Source organism: Phalacrocorax carbo, chromosome 2 (assembly GCF_963921805.1).
Source record: "Phalacrocorax carbo chromosome 2, bPhaCar2.1, whole genome shotgun sequence".
Classification (NCBI taxonomy): Eukaryota; Metazoa; Chordata; class Aves; order Suliformes; family Phalacrocoracidae; genus Phalacrocorax; species Phalacrocorax carbo.
The window spans coordinates 110,143,578-110,163,357 of NC_087514.1; the positions used below are offsets into that span (position 1 = coordinate 110,143,578).

Genomic DNA, 19,780 nt, shown 5'->3' on the forward strand with positions numbered 1-19,780 from the left:
ACTTAATACAGTTTTCTGGCTTGCCAGTAATCTTCCTCACACATAAAGTTGCTCCTTTAAAGCATTTTAACCAGGGTAAGTTACACGTTTCTAGGTACTGATCCACAAGGAGACCCTGGAAGGGACCATTTCAAAGCTGGCTGAAAAGGTGTTTTACATCCCTAAATGCCAAAATACCCCTTTTCAGTGCATCTGGAGAAGAACCACTGAGGGGGAAAAAAATACAACTCCTACTTTTGGTTTGACTGTGAATTAAGCAAACTTCTTTCCTACAAGTTGCTGAGGTTTTGATGGAGGCAGATCATCCATGCAAACTCTTCAGTATTTCTGAACATGCTGGTAGGGGGCACAGTTTGTGCTTGTTACTTCTCAGAAATGAGGTAAATAGTATGTTGAGTCTATTTCTGTGAAAAAAGGGGTAAATAATATGCTGAAATTATCACAGAATCACAGAATCACACAGGTTGGAAGGGACCTCAGGGATCATCTAGTCCAACCTTTCTAGGAAGAGCAGAGTCTAAACAAGATGGCCCAGCACCCTGTCCAGACGACTCTTAAAATTATGATCCTGTCGAAACACTTCTGCTGTACTGTCCTCTCTTTGGTGGCAGTACCGATAATGAAGGTATTTTTTAGACAGTGAGTGTCAAGAAGCTGTTTCTAAAGTGTTGTCCTGGTGTGTTATTAATACAGAAATTGGTTCACACCCAGATGCCTTATGGATCTTAGAAGATCAATGGCTGGGGAAGAGAGCATGAAAGTGAAACACAACTGTGTGCTTGTGCTTGTGTGTGGTTTGCCTCATCTCCTGTGACTTCCATGACTACCTGGGTGGCTTGCAGAAAAGCTGGACCTGGGGCTGACTCAAATCCCACCAGTCGAAGGAAGAGCTTCATTGAAGAAGGGTTAGGCAACAGTTCCAGCCTTGAAGTTAGATGCTCAGGTCCTTTTTCAGGCCTATTGCTAAGTTTTAATATAATTATTAGTAGTCTTTTACCACACACAATTAGTGTGTCGTGCCGACACCTCAGGACTACAGTGGTTCAAAGTGGTTTGAGGCTCCCAGCTGCTTGTATTGGTAGCCTGGCAGTATATTTTCTTGGCCAGGTGAGTAGGCAGTGGCCCAGATTGAGATAGCCAGCAGTGATCACACAGAGTTTGCATGGATCAAGCTGCTTCTCTCTGATTTCAGAGCAATATTACTATTTAATGTTTGGTCTGTGATAGCACCCAAAAGCTGGATGTACTGATGGAGCTTGGTAGTGGCATGAAGAGGAGAAGGAGGAGGAGATGCCTTCCCCACAGAATCTGCAGCCCCAGCTCCCTCGCTTGGGTTTGAAGCAAATAAAATTAATGTTTATGACTTGGTGACAATGCCCTTGCTTCATCATTACCTACCTTCGGTGGAGATGCCTGAGACCAACCTCTGCCACCCAAGTTTCAAAGACCAAAACAGAAAATCTGAATTTACTGAAATAAAGGAGAATCTCTTAAGCCCAGTCTGGTTTTAGAAGATCCTTTGTGGTGAGAACAAAGTCTAATTAAAACCAGACTTTATTGTTGCAGTAACCCACCATTTCACATGTGACCCTGGGAGTCTTCCACCTCTCTGGTTTTGTTAAATCTTGTTAACAGCCTGAGTCTAAGTTTCAAAGTCAAGCCTGAATGCTACCTTCTCCACCATATCTTACTATTTTCAAGTCACAAAATGAGCACTGACCTTATTAGGAAGCTCCACTCTTTAATATTTATTTTTAGAGAACAGTTCGTATAACGATTTAATGGCTTGTCTTTTGGTAACTGTAGGCTCGGTGGTTTTGTGTGTGCTAATCTCCACTTAATCTTTCTTACTGCTGCAAATAGCACAGGGGAAAAGATGTTTTTGCAGAACACTGTAGCTTGGAAAGTGTGCTTTTTTAATTACCGGCTGTGAAGAAATCTGTTTTTCCACCAGCTGACTTGCATACTTTTTAGTGGTACAACAGGTTCTGAGGGGAGATCACCACAGATAGCAACATGAACTTCCCTCCTTAGAAGGCAATTGCATATTGTATCTATAAAATTCTCCTAAATGCATTGGCTTACAGTTACTCCCTTTGTGGCAAATGAAGTCGAGGGAGTTTGATCCTTCCCTTTCATAGCCTCTACGCTTCACAGGCTGTAAGTAATTTTGATAAAGGCTCAGGACAGAAGGCATGCCTCTGGGCATGCCTTCCCTTCCCTAGCGAGCCACCTCCACAGCACTTCAGCAGAGCAGCAGATGGGAGCAGCAAACACAGTTGGCCAGAGGGCAGAAATCCTAGTGATGAGTCCTCACAGACAACAGCCCCTTACTACGTTTCAGTCTTCCACAAGCTGACACCACTGGTATCTCCAGCGTCATCATTCAGAAGTCATCAGCAGCTGCATGCTGAGGGATGCTCAAGGACTTGGATGCAATATCCAGACATCCATGCCACTAGGGACCGTGATGGCAGGGAATTGTGGGATCAAAGAGAAGGTTTGCTAGGTCTTGAGAGGCTTGTTAAAATGCATAGCTTGCCCTCTTCCCACAATGTGCTGTCATAGGGCTGGCTTGGGACAGCTGAGAAACAAGTGGGGGGAGATCATCAAGGCTAGCCTGAGGATGGGGTGGTCCAGCCTGCAGGCTTCCTACTGCAACCCAGACCAACCAACAGAGATATTCTCCCTGTTACACCAATGAGGACCTTCACAAAGCCAGTGTGGTCTGCACAACTTAGGTGTACCTCAGCCCCCCACATCCCTGCCTCACCAGGACCAGTAACAGGCAACAGCTGCAGGCAGGGACAGCACATCAGGAGCAGGCAGGGCGGCTGCATGGGGCAGCCATGCTTGCTGGGATCACCGTTTCTCAGCTGCCAAGCTCCCTTGCCAGATGGCACTGCCTTGGCACAGCACTATCCAGGTACCTGTGGCTGCTGACCTGCTGTGAGCAGAGGCAGAGATGAGAGTGTGTGCGAGCATGTGACCGATCAGCACAAAGTTCCTCTTACTTTCCATCCCCCTTGTTTAGGTGCAAGCAGACCGTGAGACCTAACAAACCTCAAACACGCTGACAGCAAGTTTCAGAGCCTCTAATTTCCACCCGTTGCTAGGCAGGTTACCTCCTTGCTGGTGCAAGAGCTCTGCATCTTCCCAATTTACTCAGCAAAGTGCTGGGGCAGCACCCCCTACCCCCAGGCACTTGCGGTCAGTTACCCTGAATTTCATCACAGAAAGCAAATTTTGCCCAGCCACGGGTGACAGCCTGTTATATCCGATCCGCTGTCCAGGTTTACCACCTTTTTTTTTTCCCCTGTTATGTGGTGTTGGTGTCTGATCCTCCCCCTGGCCAACCAGATCTTATGGGAAGCTCTTGGTTATTAATCAGATTTTGCAGTTGTGGGGCGGGGGCGGAGCAGGGGGCAGTGGGAGAGAATGATATTATAGAACACAGTTGAAGGAACACTGCAAACACAAGCAGGCAAGCAGAAAGCTCTCACTGTTCTTGTGAAATGACTGCTGCTGTTCCGTTTCTCTGTAAAAACACACTCGTACTTCCTTCTGCTGCAACTTCTCACGCCACTCAAGTTCCCCAGGGGAAGTGAAGAAGAAAACTTGTCAGAGAAACAGATCAGGAGTGAGAGAGATGATGACAGACTGTACCAATAGCACAATCTGGGGATTTTGGGGCATAAAATAGACATAATACCCACATGCTTCTCTGGGTTGCTACCATTACTAGTTATCCATAAATGTGAAGTAAATTAAACTGTAAACTTAAATATTAGGCGCTCTTAAAATCAAGGGAACTAGTTAACAAGGAAAGCCTTTGACTAAGGGATAGCATGCAGTATGACTGAACGCTAGTTCAATGTGTACCTAGGTTGCATCCACAGTTTCCCTCCAGGCTAGAGGATGCAAGAGGTGGCGTATGGGCATGTCAGCAGAGGGAGTCTGCCTGTGTCACCCTGACCCGGCCACGACAGGAAGGAGTCCTGACATTTGCCTCTCCACCCTCTCTAAACTGTGGTTGTCAGCTGAGCAATACCTGACTAACGCATACCTGAGGTGGTTTTTCACAACAGGACTCAAACAGCCTTGCCCAGGTCACATTTCTGTAACTGGTTTGGGCCTTGGTTTATTAACCAGCTCTCCCAAGTGTAACACTTAAGTCACACCATTGTGGCAAAAGGATCGAGGTGTCGAGCCTTTGGGATTAGAAAGCCCATAAAGCTTCCCCAACTATTCGGATGTCTGTGTGCCTACATCAAAAAAGGCAGCCTTATGCTAATTTTTTTTTCCCGTGTCAAGACCATTCCTCCCTACTATCCCAACTGCGAGAGAAGCAAGAGCATAAGCTCGGATGCTTGGTCAAGTCCCATCCTGCCACAGCCTGAAACAATGTGCTACTCTCCCACTGACGACTCAGCTTGACTCCTACTAACCTGCTGTGGGCAGGAGCGTTAGCTCAGGCTCTTCAGGCTACATGGTCCCCCTTTTACTGAAACCATGGAAGTGTTTAACAGATTGACTTTCTTAGAGGTGTTTCTTATTCTGCTAGGTCATTCATTCAAATGCCAAAATTGTGACTCATTAAAAGGGCAAGCTTGGGCTGGGGGGGCACAGGAAGGAAGAAAAATAGCTTGCAAGGGCCTTCCTGTTTATCCATGGCTTGGGAGAAAAGCAACACATCAGAATACACACACCCTGACTCCATTATCTTTGCTGGCACAAGCGCTGGCTTGGCTCTGTCCCTTACCACTCCAGGCCAAATCCAGCCTTGCCACAAGCATGTTTACTTTAGAGGAGTTTACTCGAGAGAGAAATCCGGCTCCCAGAGCCTGAATGCTTGCAGTGTGCGAGTGAACGCACAGGCACTGGGAGCCCCCATGACAATGTGCTACGGCGCTGGCTGGCCCCCGGCCACACCGGGGAGGTCATTTTCTTCTCGGCAATTAGCAAAGTGGTGGCATCGCTAAAAGAAGTTGAATAAACACATTCAACCCGGCTGGGTCCCTGGTTTGCTCTGTTCTCACCACCCTTCCTTCTGGTAACACCGTGGGGCCCCAGTGAGCAAGAGCCCGATGCCGGTGCACTGTGCTTTCATTCAGGCCTGGTTGGAAAGGGCTTTTAGAATAGAGGAGGAGGGGGGATATAACCCTTTAGCTTTCTTCTTTTACAACAAATGTCTTCCCTTTTTCTTTTCAGGGAGGAAAGATGCCAGCTTCTTTAAGAAAACTGCAGCAAATGGCTGTTTTCATGGGACTGTTCAGCGGTGGGGGATGCATCGTGATGTATAATCTTATGCAAAGTAAGTGCTGGTGCTGTTAGCAACCTTATTTCTCCTCTGCCCCTTTCATTTGCTTTTGTGTAGCAGGGAAAATAGCAGCATGCAAGATGTGAAAAGCAGATGAAGTTAAGGGAAGTGTGGCTGAGCCTCTGGGTTCTGCCTCTGTGGGCTCTGCTTTGTTCAGGCCCAGGGCTGCTGCTCCCCAGGCACTGCTGCACACATGTCCAGAGGTGGGTGTTGCATAGGAAGCAGGCTGCTGCAGTCAGGAGAAAGTCTGGTTTCTGGAGGGATTCCTGAGGGTGAGGCTGAAGTGAAAGCTTAGGCAGGTTTCATTTCTTACTGAGATTTTACAACTGGGCAGGAAAAGAGGACCGTCTGTGAGAAAGTACTAAAGTCTAGTGATTTTATCTGTAAATCTGTCTGTGGTGCTGGCCCTTAAACACAACATGTCTGTGAAATGCTAAGACATCATTAGTTTCTCCTGAATGAAGGGCAAATAAGAGCTCTCAGCATTGAGAAGACCAGGACAAGGAGAAAAAAGCTAGGCAGGTGCCGTTGCTGTTTATAGACAGCTCCAGTTGCTACATGTATTTGGCCAAGAATCCAGATTGTTAGTCCAAATGATAGACATTTATTGTTTTCTAGAATTGTTTCTAGATACTTAGATCAGACCAGAAATAGGCTTTGCCCCTCTCTCGGGGGTGCTATAGGCCTCTTGGCCCTATGCCTCTCCCTTGCTGGTGCTGTCAAATGATATTGCTTTTCACCTACCCTTATATCAGCGGATGCTGCCAGAAAAGTGTAGCCAGGCCTGTTTCTCCAGCCCTCAGATAAACTCTGAAACCTCCCCTTCATTTTACACGTATTAATAACAAATCAGACAAGCTGGAAAGCAGGCTTTAATTGTAGGCAGCTCATGCCCTCAAGGTTTGGAATGCATGACAGATATATGATCCTCTTACGCTTTAAAATATGGAATCTGGCTTTAACAAGGACATTAGCATTTTTTAATTTTCAGCTTCAGCATTGTTATCTAGAAATCTCTGGGGAAAAAAAAAAGTCACCCCCCCTGTGCTATACAGAAAGTCAAAGGACTCATTCCCTGCATCACTTAGCTGTGCAATCAAGTGGCACAACGCGATGGCTACTTCTTGCTCTGTTGCAATATTTGTGGCCACCAAGTAGCTGTCTGATCGCTCAGTGACAAGCCAACTGGGCTGTTGAAAGGCCACTTTCTGCTGCGGAATGTGTCCTTCTGTAGCCTCCAACAGACAGGGGAGCCACACTGGGACCTATCCTCCCTTGGCCATGCCCGGAGTTATCCCAGTTCCTTCTGCTATCCCAGTGCATGGAACAGACACATATTGGGACCTGAGAGGAGCAAGTGGCTTTGGTAGGGGTGGGAGCAGGGGGGAGGGGTGCTTCCTTCCCTTTCTTTCAGGCTGAAGGGAAGTTTACATGTGCGAGGTTTCTGTGAAAGCTTGCACGAACACTCAGGTGATCTTTTTTATACTCAGTCTCTTCACCTCCACACCCTCCTCATGGGAGCAGTCTCCCCAGCTGACCCCAGCATCCTTTCAGCTCTCCTACTGAAAACTCATGGACAAACAAATCAGTCAGGCATTTTATGTCCAAAACATGAGATCCTAACAAGGAACAGCTGAGAAGGAGCACCAGGAAACTCAAACCCGTTTCCCCTACAACCTGCAGGATGAACACAACATACTTTTAATGCGGTCTGGGTGGCTGCTTGCCATGATCCGTAAGAAATAAAGGGCTGGCATGCTGCAATCCCTTTCGCTAGAGCTCCTTGGGATGGCCCAGGGGGGCGGGGAGGACCAGCACAGGCTGCAGCCTAGCAAAGCTGTTTCTATGCCAACTGGATGCTGCCTGCTCACAGGGGATGCCGCTAATTAGAAAGAGAGGGCAGCGTCCTTCTGTCTCACACTCCAAGAGTAATACCAACAGGCAAGAGACTGGGAAGCAAACCTTACACCTTGTTTTAAACTCTTTAGAAGGCGAGAGCGAAGTTGCCAGAGTAGGATTTTCACACATGCACACTCTTAGCTTAACTCTGCCCTTCGTGATGTCAAGAGAGTGAAGTTAGGCAGGCATGGCGCACATCTAGAAATCTCATCAGGCGGCCTTAGAACTGTTTATAAGCAAGTCTCTGCCTCTATAAGGAGGGTCGGCACATTTCCAGGCTCACAGCTCTGCACTGTGCAGTGGTCACCAATGGACAGCATTTCCCAGCTATGCATGGTGACCAGACATTGAGAAGTAACAATTTGCTACATTTGTCCTCCATATGCCAACATTGCAGCATCCAGCCTACAGAGCTATTGTTGCTGCTTGGCCATTAACTCTAATGGCGCTTCTTTGTGCCGCCTTTTTAACGCATCTGTCGGTAGAGTCGCAGCTTCATGGCTGCCACTTGAAAAGCTTTATCAAGACCACAGCAAGTTTCCCAGCAGCAGCTGTTCCTGTCTCACACCAACGTCTGCAAAATATTCTTCATTCTTAAAGTATTTTCTGTACCTTCTTTAAAAAAAATTCAATTACATTCAGAACATTTTCAGATAGTCATCATTATGCTATTTTTTGTTGTTGTTCCTTAAATGTGATATACAAACATATGAAAGGCAGGGAGACACAGCCATAAGCCGAACTGTATATCAGTGTGGAACAGGCTATATTCAGAGCCCTCTTCACTTAAGTGAGCTGAATAACGTTACAAGTCAGCACTGTTTTTCTGATGTAAGGGTGTGTTTCCTCCTTTAGCCAGATTTCTCCTAATTAATAGTTTCAGAGTGTTTTTCAGGGGGGGTGTGGTAGTTTGCAGGAAATGTCTCTTTCTTTTTTTTTTTTAACTTATGTTTTGATTTTAAGTGACAGTCTCCTCACTACCCTGTTTCTCTCACCTAGAGAGTTTTGCCAGGACCCAGTATTATCAGCAGGGTTTGGAGCAATTGAACAGCAACCCTGATGCCCTGGAAGCCCTGGGTGCCCCACCTCTTAAGGTTCACAACATCCGACTGACAGATGGGAGTAATCGTGTGGACACAGAAAGAGCACAGGTAATACTGGGGAGGTGGTGCCACAAGGTGGCTTCCCAAGGCACCAGGTGACAAGAGATTAGCTCAGAAATTTTCAGCAGGTCATGAGTGACTTGGGGCACTGGAAGGCAGTAGGGTGGGATGCCAGTTGATTTGGAAGAGGAATGGATTTCCAGAGCATAAATCTATGCTCTAATGTAAGGGACTAGAAAGAGCAAGAGTGGCATCTTCATGTTGTGCTGTATGGGCACATCACAGAATGCCAAGGGACCTCCCAAGTCAGTTGATCCCCCTCCTGCTACTGTAAGCCACAAAATTATTTTCGGAAACGTATCAAGATCCATCTTTAAAATAGCAGCTGCCTCCCTTTTCTCTCCAGATACATCCCACGGTAGTATTTAAAGCTTTATTCAGAACAGAGGTCTATAGCTGCTCACCAGCTATGCTGTGGTACAACACAAATGGTGGGGTTTTTAAAAGCACCTGTAAGTCTGTGCCACGGAGGACAGCTGCCTGGTATGGGGCTGAGCACTGGGGTTACGCAGCGAATGGAGAATGCCACGCTGGGTGCTGAAGTATTGCACAAGGCTGCCTTGCATCAGTCCAGGGCTGGGGCATGGCAAACCTCGCAAACACAAGTCCACTTCAGCTCTGGGGTGCTGCCTGAAGAGGACTTTCCAGCAGTGTTCTTACCCCTTAATCCAGGTTGTTTTGCTCTGGTTTTGCTGGTGACGTAAAATGTCCCTTGTGACCTCTCTGGGCAACTCACTGAGAGATCTCATCACATTTGAATCATCTTGTTTGTCCTGGTGACTAGTTTTGAGTCCTGTGGACCAAGCAAGGGCAGTGAGGAATGGGGCAGATGGTGCAGTGAAGGAGCGGGGCTGTCAGGGCAAGAGGAAAAAAATCAACCTTTAACCAACTGTCATAAAATTCCACTTTCCATCTTACTCCAGCCAGGCTTCATCCATGTGATACCCCGGGCCAAATAATTTCCCCGTTTCCCAGATTTTAGAGATCCTGCAAGGCAACATGACTAAGGTCAAAAATGTGGGAAAAAAAGCACAACCTCTTATGCTGATTGAAAAGGAGAAGAGAACCTGTCCCACTGATGTTTTCATGTATCATCTTTTAAGAATGCTGATTACTTGGGTGACTTAGGGTGAAGTCAAACCCTGCCTTCTGCTGACCTAACCTAGGACACAAACCACCAACTTTCTTCTCCGCTTTTTCATGCTTATGAGCATTCATGTTCTCATGAAATAAAGTAGTTAATCATCATTAATGTTTATATCAGAGGTCACTTTACTGACTCCACAACATCCCCGGCTCCTGCCTACTGAGCCAGTAGGAGAACCCCTGGCATTTTCCCTTTGTGATTGCAGTACCACCAGCAAATGCTATACTTGAGACATTTCTTTCATTCAAATGTTAGACCGAGTGCAATTAGCTGTGGTCAATGCTGCAGCTCCTAGCTTTGTCTGTTAAACAACTGAGTGGTAGAATTTGTGACACAGAAAAATCATTGAGCATCTCATTGCCTCAGTGCATGTTAACGGACTGATTTGTAGAGGATCTCAACCTACAGCCTTGTTATGGCCATGGGAAGTTCTAGCATGGTGCAGGTCACCTCTGGATTGCCATGCATTCTGGTGAAAAAAGGTGTTTGCTCATAAATATTTCAGAGTGGTTTTCCCTGGGGGCTGCAGCTGTAAAACAGTACATTCTTTCAGCAGAAAAAGATTAATGTGTGGCACAGCAGGCATACTTGTATAGCCATGCACATTAGCCATTTGAAAAGCTTCGTGAAACTCTGAAATATGTTTTAAAAAAAAGTGTTTAAAAGGAGGTGTTGTGTCTTCAATTGTAGAAGGAGTAAATGTCCATTTCAGTAACGTTTCACTGAATCTTTAACATACTTTTACATCGGCAGATAAAATTACCAGTATCTGGAACAAAATCAGCGGGGTACCTCTACATTAACTCAGAGATGGACCACTCCCGTCAATGGTGCGTACTGGCAGAAACATATAGATGCAGGGAGAGAAGTGGTAGGAGGAAAGAGTGGAGCAGGATATTTGCTTTAGTCACCCGTGTTGCTGAGATCATGCACACAAAGGAAGAGAAAATTCATGTCTAAAAGTCTTGTGAATGAAAGGTTATTACCGTCATTATGACAAAGATGTAAATTAGTTGAGAAATGTATTGAATTCATCCCTATGAATACAAACAGAACAACAGGAGCCATTCATTTGTGTGAAATGTATTCTACCAACTATAGCTCAGTATGTATACAAATACTGTGAGCCAAGGCAACATATTGTCCCCTCCCACCTCTCTTCCCCAGGAAGGTGCAAGGCTGTTGAAGAGCGGTCATAGCAGTAGTCTAGTATGTATTGCAGTAGGGGGAATTATCTTACACATTACAGCAGAGCCTATCAAAGTGAGCTAAAAATTATGTAGGATTTTTTTCAAGCTATCCAATAAACACAGTCTTTATTGTTAAAAAAGTGCTAGAATAGATATATTATGGTAGAAGGATGCTCTGACTTCACATCATATAGCAACAACTTTATATTTTTGTATTCCTGAAGCCTGAGGGCCTCTCTTGTCAAGGGTAAACCAATTCCTAGAACTGAGCAAAGAATTACTACGTGAATTCAAAGGCCATCTTCCATTGCAAAAGAGGAAATTTCATTAGATGCAAACTTCCTCACATGTACTTGTTTGCAGAGTTTGTTAGGCACGTCTGTTAGCTCTATTTAGAAATCCAAAGCTACACTATTTTTGCTTGGCTGCCACCAGCCATATGGTAATGTTTACTTTTCATAATTAGATGAGCATGACTTACTATATTTCTCTTCTGAACAGCTATAGGAAGTAAGGTGAAAAATGATGGGAGGAAGGCACTATGCTGGGACTTGAGAGGCTCAGGGCCAGACCTGGCCTCCTCCCTAGTGACCAGAGATACCCCCAGAGGCCACCAGCCACCTTCCTTGCACACCTATGCTTCCCTGAGCACCTGGGCTCTGATCTCCTCATTCCTCATCCCCTCCTCACAAATGGAGGGAAATAACAGCTCCCTCCTGTTTCACTGAGTTACTGTGAGGATAACTGAAGATTGCAAGATGTTAAACTATGGCAGTAATTGAAATGCATACACCTGTCTTGGAGTTTTGTTTTAAAATGAGCTTTCCATGCGGTTCAATCTGCAAGCTTAAGAGGGGAAGAAGGAAAAAAAAGCATCTTCTGCAAAGGGTTTGTGGCAGACAGATCTGCCAGACTCAACCCTCTTGGCTTACGTGTGGGGTCCTGCGCACAGCTCCACTCAGGGCTAGGCAGGACTTAGTGTCCTTGTACCCAGCTGAGGAACTAAAAGGGGTTGTTCCCATCTGCTCCATAAAGAGGAGCTCCTGAAAACTCTGAGAGAAATAACAAAAGTGTAAGCAGGCCATCCTGGAGGGGCTCTGCAGAGCATGCCTGTGGGCGCTTGCTTGCAGTGGAGACCTACAGGCAACCAGACCTATACAGACCCAGTAAAACGGCACCAGGAGGTGAGCTCTCTCTGCAAAAGGACTTGAGGCTCCCAAGCTACTGAACTGCTTCAGACTCGGAGTGAGCAGTCGGTCCATCAGGGGTTATTTATTTATGTAGTTATTAAAAAAAGAGGGCAACTGAAAAGAAGGGAAATTGGGAGCGTGTGAGATGGTTTGGACCTGGGAGGAAGCACTCGCTCAGGTGCAGGCAGCGCAGGGGTGGGGAGGGTGCCCAGAGGCAAGGGTGGCCAAGGCACCAGTCGTGCACAGTGATGCTTGCCTGCCCTGAAGCAAACAGAGGGAAGGGCTGAGGCCCCAGGCCATGCTGAGGGGAGAGACCAGTTGCTCCTTCAAGCACTGTTTTAAATGAGGCAGTTGCTTGTCCTGGGTTGGATGGAGGCAGAAGACTGATGAGGGACGAGCCCTGCTGCAGATCCATCGCACAGAGTTGCGGCAGCCTAATTACCTAATTGTATGTACTCAGCACTGACTCCAGGAAAAGCAGAGCGGGGCGAGTGCTAGGAGCTTTTGGAAAAAATCCTGTCTTAGGATCCTGAAATAACAGCCCTTACCAGCTGTAAGAGCAGCACGACCAGTCTCAGAGAAGTGGGTTTGGAGCAGAGCTTAGAGGAAGGAAAAGGCTTCCTCTCAGACTCCAGTAAATGCAGTTTTCCCTCTCCTTTGAGTAACCACCTTCGTACCCCGTGAGGGTTTCGGCAGTCACATTGAGTGATCGCACAGTGCTCAAACTCCTCCAAGCCAGGATAATTCCTTAGCAACACACTCTGGCTCCAAGGCTGGAGAGGAGCAGAGCAAGGAATGCACCCACAGGATGGAGAGGAAGAAAGGCATTGGGTCATGCCAGGGGGAGGAATGTCCTGTCTAAAAATAGCTGGCAGGATTTTATTTGGTTGCAACAAATAGGAACACACATCCCATATCTTTAAATCTGGGCTGCACTACGCTATTAGGGAAAACAGCTTTCAGAAGCTGGCACTCGCAAACCAAGCTTTAAAACACTTGAGAGTATTTTTAAGAGCAATGAATGCATGGAATTATTTGTTTCTCTGTGCCAGCTGTTTCTACACTGACTTTACTACTATATTAAAAGTGATTGAAACAAGTTAAAAATATCTTTTGGTTTGTGTCAGCTGGTGCCTTCAGGATGTCACCCTGAAACTGCGGGATGGTCAGAATATTCCAGTTTACCACTCCCCGGTGGAAAGCATTGGTGTGCAAGAAGGCTAAAAATCAAAGGCAGCTGTTTCTCCACCTCCCACTGAGCCGAAGGAGCCATTAATCGATTGCATCCTGCTGTGTCTGTGAATGTATGGAGTTGTCACAAGTGACAATTTCACTTAAGTGGGTGCTCTCAAGACAATTTTCTAAGATTGACCTCATCATTGTCATAATTGTAATTTTTTTTCTTTTGCTGGTTTATTCATGCGTTCAGCAGAAGCCAAAAATAAATAACTTGCAAAAGACTTGCTGTTCCAGAGAAGTCATGTGTTATGCCCTGTGTGTGCTGGTATTATGAATTTGAAATAAATATACAAACTGCCAGGAAATTGAACTTTTCTACAATTGCAGACCAAAGTCAGGAGAGTTGGGCTGCTCTCTCATGGCTAGGAGGATTAAGTCAGCTTCTCAAAGTGATTCCCTTGCTGCTTTGGTTTTCCCCCATGTCTCAACAATGTGTTACCTAAAGCAGGAGGGACAAAGCAGTGAAGGTGACGCTCAGCAGCAACCCCCTCCACTGCTAATCAATAAGTTGCACATTAGGTAGATTTGCACCCTCACCGTTATCATTAAAAAGCTCATGAGGTAGTGGAGGCCACCCATCATAACTTATGAATTCCAGGAAGAGGGGCTTGCTGGTCTCATTGCTTATGTGGAAGGTCAGTAGAACAGAAGAAGCCACTGCTTCACACGAGCACTGCCTGACACAAGTTCGGGAGAACAACCTCACTCTCCCACTTCTGCCTAGGGAAGAAAACACTCAGGAGATGCAGGACAGGCAAAATACTGCCCTGGTTCAGTCAGACTGCAACAAGAGATTTGATTGTGCCTTGTTTCTGTCAGTGCAGCAAGCTCAACCAACAGAGGTAGAGAACTGCCTGTCACCAGGAGCAAGTTGAGGACTAAGCAAAAATCCCAATTCCCTCCTGCCCCCAATTGCACGTTCTACCAAACTGCAAAGCCTAAGGCGCAGTCTGAGATGCTGAAGTGACAAAAGTAACTGTCCTGCCTTCGTGCCTTGAAGTAATACGCAAGCCACTAAGAACATCTGGAAGAAAGAGTATCTTGGATTTATCGTAACGGAGCAGGTTAATCAAGATGCAGCTAGTGAAAGGCCAACTCGATTCCCTTTTTTAACACCCTCTATGTCAACATCCAATTCTGGCAACACAAAGCTTTTACAGAGCAATGCGTATTAAATAGAGAAGGGAGAGCCGGAGCAAAGAATTGCTTTTAAACTAGCAAGCATTTTCCTGCTCAGCAGTGGCCCAGCAAACTGCGTGAGGTGGCTTCTGAAGAAGTCTGAAGAGCAAATGCCAAAGCAAATGGAATATTGAAATCACTGCTATCTGTTTTCACAAAACAGTATAGAAACTGTGTGATTTAAAACCATGAGTCTTACACTACTGCAGCCCACCTAGCAAGAAAGCCACCTGGGAGGTGTGGAGATCTCCTGGCCACCCAGTGGCTCAGAGTTTGGTCAACTCTGGCTTTTGGTCACTGAAGAAGTTTGGTGGGGGATCAAACAGTTGACAAGGACAAGCTGAATCAAGCATTTCACATCCACCAATTACCACTTCCCTGGCTGCAGCTTTGACTCATTACCAATCTCCAAAGAAGCTGTGGTGAGCCACCCCAGCCCATTCAGTCCCTCCCTCTGTCTGTGCTGGGAGTATCTAGCACACAGTGCTGTACACATCCCCTTTGTCACTGCTGTGTGCTTAGTAAGCCTGGGGCCTGCAGCAACTGCAAGGTGTGCAAGGTTCTGGGAAACCTAGCCACAGCCAGTCCAGCCTGCGGCACAATGCGTGCTCACCACCCTCCGGTCTCTTGAGCCAGCACACACAGTGTCCCTGGTCGGGCTTCACAAATTGCTGCACCACAATACCACTGCCTGGCCTGGCTCTAACCCTGGTTATCCAAAGCCCGATGGAGATATCGCCATGCAAACTTTACCAGCAACACCAGAGGTTTTATTACCTTGCTTGTGGGAAGCAGAGCTTGTGAGGAGATTCCATCTCTCACTTTGACACAACAGACCTAGCAGAGCACCCCTTTAACTGTAGGCACTCCTGATCATCGTACCCACCCTGTGAGAACGGGCAGTATCATTGTATCATACCAATGTTTCTCTAAGTCAAATCTTTAAAACGTGAAGGAGGAGGAAAGCAGCAGCTGGAAGCCAGCAGACCACTGCGGTGGGACAAGAGAAAAGTCACATTAAAATCCCTACTTTTGTTTTACTACTTAATAATCAGTGAACACAGAATTTCTTACTTCTTGACCTTGAAGAGCCTCAGAAGCCACTTCCTTTCTGTGTTTGAGCTCTTATAAGATGCACCTATTCAAAGAGAGAAAAAAGCAGCAAGCTGGTGTGTTCAGTGCCAAGCTACTTTGGCCATGTGGCTCCTATTAAATACACCCCAGCGGCTGCTTTCAGGGAGGACACAGGTGCAGCCAAGAGAGCTGGAGCATGCCAGGAAAACGGGGAATGCAAAGGTCTCAAAACCACTAGCAGCTGCTGAAAGCCCAAATAACTTCAAGAGGGCACTTGGGCACCCAGGCTCCCCTCTTCCCCTTGCAGTCTTTTCCACTAAAGTATGCTGGAGCAGATTAGGTTGCATTTAACTTCATTAGGTCATTGAAGCACTAACTAATTGTAATTTTATTATGTTGCATGTCACTAAACACCAGTCTGGAGAACCATTTAATTTTTATTGAGAAAATATTAATGTTTTGATAAAAGACTCTAAAAAACCAGCTAAACTCCTTTAGATAGTCATTCTTTTCTAATCACAGAACAGTTAAGGTCAGGAGGAGCCTCTGGAGACTGTCTGGTCCAGCTGCCTCACTCACAACAGGGTCAACTAGAGTGGATTGCCTGGCGCTGCATCCGGTCAGGTTTTGAAGATCACCAAGGACAGAGACTCCACAACCTATGGGCAAGCTATACCACTGTTCAACCACTCTCATAATAATAATAAAAGCAGCTTTTTTTTATGCTTAAACAAAGTTTCCTGTGTTTCACTGTGTGCCCATGGCCTCTTGTCCTGCCACTGGGCACCACTGACAAGAACCTGGCTCTTCCCCCACAGGTATTTATACACACTAAGATCCCTCCCAAGCCACCTCTTCTCCAGGCTGACAGTCCCCAGTCTCTCAGCCTTGTTGACAGGTGCTGCAATCCTTTAATCATCTTAATCATTCTCAGTATGTTAAATAATTTATTTTAAATTGGCTTGAAAATTTGCATAGTTCCATTTCCAGGTGTTGGTGTGGTTAAAACAGCCATCATCTTCATGACCTTTGCTGGATTGCATGTTTGTTTCTTACTCTCTAGTTTGACTTTAATAGCTTCTGCCAGGCAGGCATCACCCTCAAGGAAACTGTCAGGCTGTTTAGGGCAAGAACTTAATTTACAACTGAAGAACAACAAATATTGCTTAGCAGACTCTTACAATGCTTGCACCTATTTGAGTTAGATTCGGCTAGCACACAAGGGCTACATAAAACCAGTTGTCTTAAAAGGATTAGCTTCATAAAGGCTGAGCAGGCTGATGTGTTCCCTTTTGAGTATGTTTCTCTAGGTACTAATACGTTTTTGTCCAATGTAGTTCGCTTCCTAGCTTGGGCAAATGTCTTGCATTGGACAGGGAACATTAGTCATTGGGATTCACCTCCCATTTAGAAATGAGGATGCATCCACTTCTCTTCCCACCATTCGCCTGCGTCTTGTCTCCTTGTCAAAGCAAAATCATTTTCCTGCATGTTTTCTGCAAAATTTGCTACACAGTTCCCTGCAGCATGGCCCAGGCAGACTTGTAACACCAGCAGCGATGGAGACCTGTCACATTCTTGGTGTTACTTTGGAAGACGCATGACACCTGGCTGAACACCTTTTATGCAGCACCAAGTACATAAAAACACTAGAATCCTGTCATTTCTTGACCAATCTAATGCAGTTTCTGTTAATTTGCTTTCCTAGAGGATTTAGAAGCAGGCGCCTTTATTCAATACCTTCTGAGAGACAGCCTTTGCCTCTCGTGGCTTAATAAGGCCCATGACAAGACCTTCCATCCAGCACCCAGACAAGCTGGATCTCACAGGGTGCTACTGGAAGGTGGTGGTCGGTAAGGTGACCCCCCAACACCTCAGGAGATTTTCCAGTAAGGTTTAGTTAAAAGGCACCTGTGTAATTCAGTCTGGACACGGGTTACAAAGTAACTGAAGGGATGGGGTACATTGATTTCAACACACCACCAGCTCAGCTGCGATTCTGATTGCACAAGCAAGCAAAGACTCAATGCAATTACATGCTGTGTTTACAGGAAAAAAGATGATCCCTTCAAGTGGTCAAGTTCCCTTTCCTCTCCTGCTTCTGCAGTAACTGTTGTCCTAACTCTCTGCTTCACTTTGGCAAATCCTAACCTTTTCCTAATTGAGAGATTTTCATCACACTCATATGAACTTTTTCTTCCTGCTTCCAGGCTGTATTTTTATGGAACCAAAATATTTTACTTTTACAGAGCTATACAGTTGTCAGCTCTCTCGTGACAGGAACAATTAATGAAATTAAACAGTGTTAGAAGAGGAAATACTTTTCTCACCCAGCATCTGGTTGATGCTCTGACTTCCCCCACAGGAAGTCACATCAGGCAAATAACACCATTCCGGACACAGCACACCTTGGAGGGGATATTCAAGTTTCACAGCTTTGAAGCAAATGTTTCAGCATGATTTGTCGAACCTGGATTAATGCTGATTTGCCTCTGCTCCACCCTGTCCTGCATACACAGCTGTCCTACATTGCACACCGTTCACTGGCATTCAAATACCATCCTTCCAACCCCACATCTTTAGGAAGGTCATTTCCCACCTGCCAGACTTCTAAAATAACAATCCTAAGTTTAATGGCAATATATTTCTAGGTTCAGTGTACACCAAGGAAAAAACCCAGCCAGATTTACGTAGATAATGTGAGTTTAATCCCAATGACAGCTTAATCCAACATCTGTAAATGCTGTATTGTGAAGATCTCTACAGTGTGAGCATATTGCTTTAGAGTGGAAAAGACTGGCTGAATTTTGTATTTGGTGCACTAATTGAACAAATGTGTAATTCAGAAAACTACAAGATCCGTAATCCTGTTATATGGGTGTTGAGAAAAGTAACTTTACCGAAGTCCTTGGAGAAAAGCAAGGGCCTTTGAACAGGAGACTCCATCTAGCATATTGCAACCCAGTTCCAGCAATGTATTTCCAGCTCATATTCAAAGCCAAGCATGAAGGCGTACAGTCACCGGCCACAGAAGAGGTTAAGTTGCAGTAGTTTGCAATACAGCGCTGCCCTTCCCCTTTGCAGTTGATTCCAGTCATCACACAGTCACCCTGCACTGGACAAACTAGCATAGCTTTTGGAATTCTGTTTCAAACCAGTAATCCTGCCCTGAACAAAGATTATGGTTTCTTTTTTAAAAAAAAATTCTGTTTTAAAGTGTTTCCCAATGTGTGAAGAACGAAAGACCCATCAGCTGTTCAGAAAACAATTTCATTTATTGTAAAGTTCCTGAAACAATAAACACCTTATCAGAAGTACAATGAACTGGCACTATTTCTTTGAAGTGTTGAACTGTCTTCCAGGAACAGCACCTGGAACATCCAAGAGAGATCTGAAGCCATGGCATCACCTGGTGCAAGGCCCACCTTCCCCCACCCCCTGCCAGCACAACCAGGAGAATGGGCAGTTAATTTTTATTTGCATTTTGTACCTAACCGGACCTACCCCGCCCATAGGTGTAGTTCGTGTTGCATCAGAACCCTAGAAAAGACATAGAACTAACTTCTCCAGCCATTTCTGAGACCACCATCACTCCCATTCCTTTCAGCTTCCTGCATTCAAGCAGAGAGCAGCCACACTCCCAGTGTTATGAAGGCAGCCAGCAGGGGCCCAGCCTGGAGAGCGGGGACTGAGAGCATTGCCTACAAGGTCCAAGGAGTTGATTCCTTCTCTGCAACCACCCCTTCCCCACAAACACTTTAAGGCATAAGCAGCTTTTTTCAGACAAACTGCACATGTACATGCAGTCCTCTATTCATGGAGCTGCAGAAAACCAGCTCTTCTTCCCAAGCTGGTGGTTTGTTCCCAGTCTTAACATGTTACTTCACTAGTAAGTCTCAAAAACCATCAACCTCGATAGCCCCTTTCTGCAGTGTAGGGTAAGAACACCTCATTTACAGTTTTACCCACACTTAGAGCAGAACAGAAATAGCTTCAAGTGTGTGGCACTGGCTGATAGTCCTGCAGTTAAACATCATAGAAAATTTTTCCTATTATAGGGCCAATCTAAGATGCCTTGTTTTTAACTTATACTATAAAACTTTCACGACTTTATACAAATTCTTAACGATGTTAGAAAACACTCTACAAAACCACCTTAAGGCACAAAAAGTTAAACAGAAATGCAGCCCGCTTGAAGCCTCAAAGCAGCCAATTGAAGAGAAACTGGCCTTGTAGTAAGTATAGTTCATTTATACATGTTAAGCTTCATTGCCATACATTAAAATCAGTAAATATAGGACAAAATATGTGCTGCTCAGCATCTATTCTTTCTCTAGTACCAACTCCCATCTGAGACATGATGTCTGTGGTTACAAATA

At 45.6% G+C, this 19,780-nt stretch overlaps 1 protein-coding gene across 7 annotated transcripts in view; it reads left to right on the forward strand.

The window, feature by feature from the left end:
- LOC104050570 (cytochrome c oxidase assembly factor 1 homolog) overlaps nt 1-13,369 on the forward strand; it is a 55,311-nt gene extending 41,942 nt beyond the window's left edge. For 6 of the 7 annotated variants that reach the window (XM_064443841.1, XM_064443846.1, XM_064443842.1 and 3 more), the window contains 4 exons: nt 5,212-5,314; nt 8,219-8,370; nt 10,283-10,359; nt 13,037-13,369. In XM_064443841.1, the coding sequence (XP_064299911.1) occupies nt 5,212-5,314; nt 8,219-8,370; nt 10,283-10,359; nt 13,037-13,133 (429 nt within the window). In that variant the 3' untranslated portion in view covers nt 13,134-13,369. Of the gene's footprint in view, nt 1-4,870; nt 4,940-5,211; nt 5,315-8,218; nt 8,371-10,282; nt 10,360-13,036 lie in introns of those variants that run through there. The other variant, XM_009511459.2, reaches the window with a different exon arrangement.
- Nucleotides 13,370-19,780: the final 6,411 nt, after the last annotated feature.